Source organism: Myotis brandtii, unplaced genomic scaffold (genome assembly GCF_000412655.1).
Source record: "Myotis brandtii unplaced genomic scaffold, ASM41265v1 scaffold454, whole genome shotgun sequence".
In the NCBI taxonomy this organism is placed as follows: domain Eukaryota; kingdom Metazoa; phylum Chordata; class Mammalia; order Chiroptera; family Vespertilionidae; genus Myotis; species Myotis brandtii.
Window position 1 is genome coordinate 2,648,650 of NW_005367354.1, and position 2,863 is coordinate 2,651,512.

The 2,863-nt window shown below is 55.8% G+C and overlaps 1 protein-coding gene across 3 annotated transcripts in view; it reads right to left on the minus strand.

Moving 5' to 3' along the window:
* Positions 1 to 450: 450 nt before the first annotated feature.
* The window catches only part of EFR3B (EFR3 homolog B), a 95,142-nt gene continuing 92,729 nt past the window's right edge, over positions 451 to 2,863 (minus strand). For all 3 annotated transcript variants that reach the window (XM_014546670.1, XM_005874909.2, XM_014546671.1), the window contains 3 exons: positions 2,533 to 2,639; positions 1,198 to 1,247; positions 451 to 768 (listed from right to left, as the gene is read on the minus strand). In XM_014546670.1, the coding sequence (XP_014402156.1) occupies positions 663 to 768; positions 1,198 to 1,247; positions 2,533 to 2,639 (263 nt within the window). In that variant the 3' untranslated portion in view covers positions 451 to 662. The remainder of the gene's footprint in view (positions 769 to 1,197; positions 1,248 to 2,532; positions 2,640 to 2,863) is intronic.

Genomic DNA, 2,863 nt, shown 5'->3' on the forward strand with positions numbered 1-2,863 from the left:
GGCAGGCCCCTCCACCAGCAGCCACCTGCCCTTCATGTCATCCTTTGCTGCCCCCCTCCCATGTGTCTCTCCCAGCTCCTGTTATAAGGGCTCAACATCCATTAATAATAGAAAGAATCACTAAGAGAAGCTGGCAGGGCGAGCGGGGGAGTGGAAGAGACGCAGGAGACCTGAGGGCGTCGGGACGGAGCGGGGGTGCTCTGAGGAGAACGGCCCCCCAGCTTCCAGCTCTCCCCTGGCTTTCTCTAGATCGCTGTCTACAGCGTCCTTGGACCAACAGGTGTCTCCATCCAGTCCCCGCCTCAGGGGATGGCAGCTGTGCCCCCTCCCACCCCCACCATAAAAGTCTTTCACCTGCTGCACCACCACACCCCGCGGGAGCTGCAGGAGCTGCAGGACCTCAGGCCCCCGGTTCTTGGCCCCTCGCTGACACAAAGGAGACTAAAGGGAACAGTTGAGAGGCTTATTGGTCCTAGAGGGGCAGGTAGCCAACCCCTCAGGGGAGACACAGGGGAAGCGGGAGGGTCTGGGGCTCTACCTTGTTTAGGTGGGAAGGTGACCTTTTCTGAGATCCCTGTTAGACTTGCACGTAGTAGGGGTGGGGTGTGAGGGTGAGCCCCTCCCTCAGGCCCACCCCTCCAAGCAGCTCCACCTCTTGGAATTCAGTATACACACAGGTCTGGAAACTTCATCTCGTAGACGGGGATGGAGTGGTTCTGAGGCTGGCCGTAGGCTGCGGTGATGGTTCCCGATGGGCTGGGCGGGGGCCTGGGCAGGAGCACATGGAGGAGGAAGGGATGAGGAGCGGGTCCCACCCCATGCAACCAAAGAGAGCAGCTGATTTGTGTTTCTCTTTGAACAGGGACCAGAGCCTTTGTCACTCTGTGGGTTCCCAGGTTTCAAGTTGTTCTAGAATCTACAGCTCCATGGCAGGCTCAACAGTGACAATGTTGCTTTAGAAAGTCAAGTCTCAGCCTGGGAAACAAGGACCCCTGACTCTTTTCCGGGGTTCACTGAGCCATCTCTTGTCCTCTCTAGTCTCAACTTCCTTTTTGGGGAGAGTTGGTGGCTGACTCCAGCCCTGGAGACAGAGCCTGGGGAGAGGAGGACTGAAGACAGTGAGAGGAAGTCTGGGGAGGAGGGCGCCCAACGCTGGGCCACAGAGGTAGGGGTCCCCGGGCCAGGGCTGCCACTTACCGGATGGTGATTTCAAAGATCTGATTGAGTTTGCTCTGCAGCAGTGACGCCTAGACACAAACAGAGGGGGAGTCAGCTGGGGTTCCCGCACCGCTGCGGGTGGTCATGAGCTCACCCGTCCAGAGCGCACACTGGAGGTCTGGGCAGTGCAGCCTCAGGAAGGGAATGGTGGGAGCTCGTTCCCAGCACTTGTCTGTGGACCCGGGCTGTGGGTTCAGGTCAGGCAGAGCCGCCCGGCCACGGCCTGCTGGGGCACCAGGAGGACTTCAGCAGGCGCTTCTTGAAGGACCCTTAGCTCCTCCAAGTGGGACGGTAGCGCCTGCTGGGCATGAGTCAGGAGGCTGAGAGCTGGTGCCAGCTCTGAACTCCAAAGAAGCAGCTGTGCAAAATTGGTGGTTTAGGGAAGATGTGCCTTCTGGTCCCTTCTGGCTCCGATTGCGTGAGGGAGCTGGGCACGTGTTCTGTACCTGGGCCTCAACTCCGAGCTCATGAAATGAGCAGCATCTACCTCTTGAGATGGGACAAGAGGTCAGGATAATATAGGCCCCCCAAATCGACATTATACTTACATGTAGTTATATATTATTATATATAGTTATAATAATTGGAAATATATATGTATATTAGAAATATATATTGTATAATAAAAAGACGTGTTTTTATTGAGAGGAAAAAGTACAATCAAGTATGAGTTATTTGTAACTTTTGGATGTTTACAAGTATATTTCATTGTGACTAAGAGGAACACCGTGACTAGCAAATCCTCGCATAGAAAATCAATCTCAAGAAATGTTTGTGCCCCTCCCTTAAGTATAGACACGAGCCCCTCTTTCCCCTTGTCCGGGGCCCCCTCTCTCAGATCTTTTCCAGGCCCGCTGTTCACCCCCTGCCTGCAGGGTCCTGTTGCAAACAGTGGCCATCTTTCCTTCCCCATGGGCTCTTTCCCCATCACTCCGGAATGTGACGGACATACTGGCACCAACCGCACAGAGTAGTCATGGGAATGAAATAAACTAACAGATGTAAGATGTCTGGCGCACCTCACAGATAAAGCGCTAGGTACACACTTGCCATGATGATAATAATTATGATAGTCTGTCTGTCTGATGCAGGAGCTCCTGAGGTCAGGACTTCTTTCTTACATGAAAAGTGCGAGGTCTGGAGGCCTGGATGGCCAATAGCCAAGTCTTTTGGTTCATGGGGAAGCAATGTAGGGCCAGGGTGCTACTGGCATCACAACCCTAATCTCTGGGTGACTAAAGTGCCAAGATCTAGCAACCCCGTCCGGCCCTGGACCCTTTGCCCCCGAGGGCTCGCCCTGTGTGCCTCACTCACCCGGGCCCCGCAGTGAGCTGCAATCTCCTCGAAGGGCGCCTTCTGGAACTTCTCCACCACCTGCCGCCGCCGTTCGCGCTCCTGCTCCTCCACCGCCACACTGTCCACTGCAGCACAGAGTGCGGTCAGCCCGCAGGGCCTGCCCACTGACATGGAGCTGAGTGGACTCCTCCCGGGAGCTCTGTCTGTGACCACAGCTCCGGCTCCCCCTCTGCTGATGGGCCGGGTGTGGTGGCCTGGAGGGTGTGGTGCCATCACGTGGCCCCAGCAGGTCTAGACCTTTCCTGAGGACTCAGCGACCTTCCTTGTGTAAGGGTTTGAGAACCAGTTG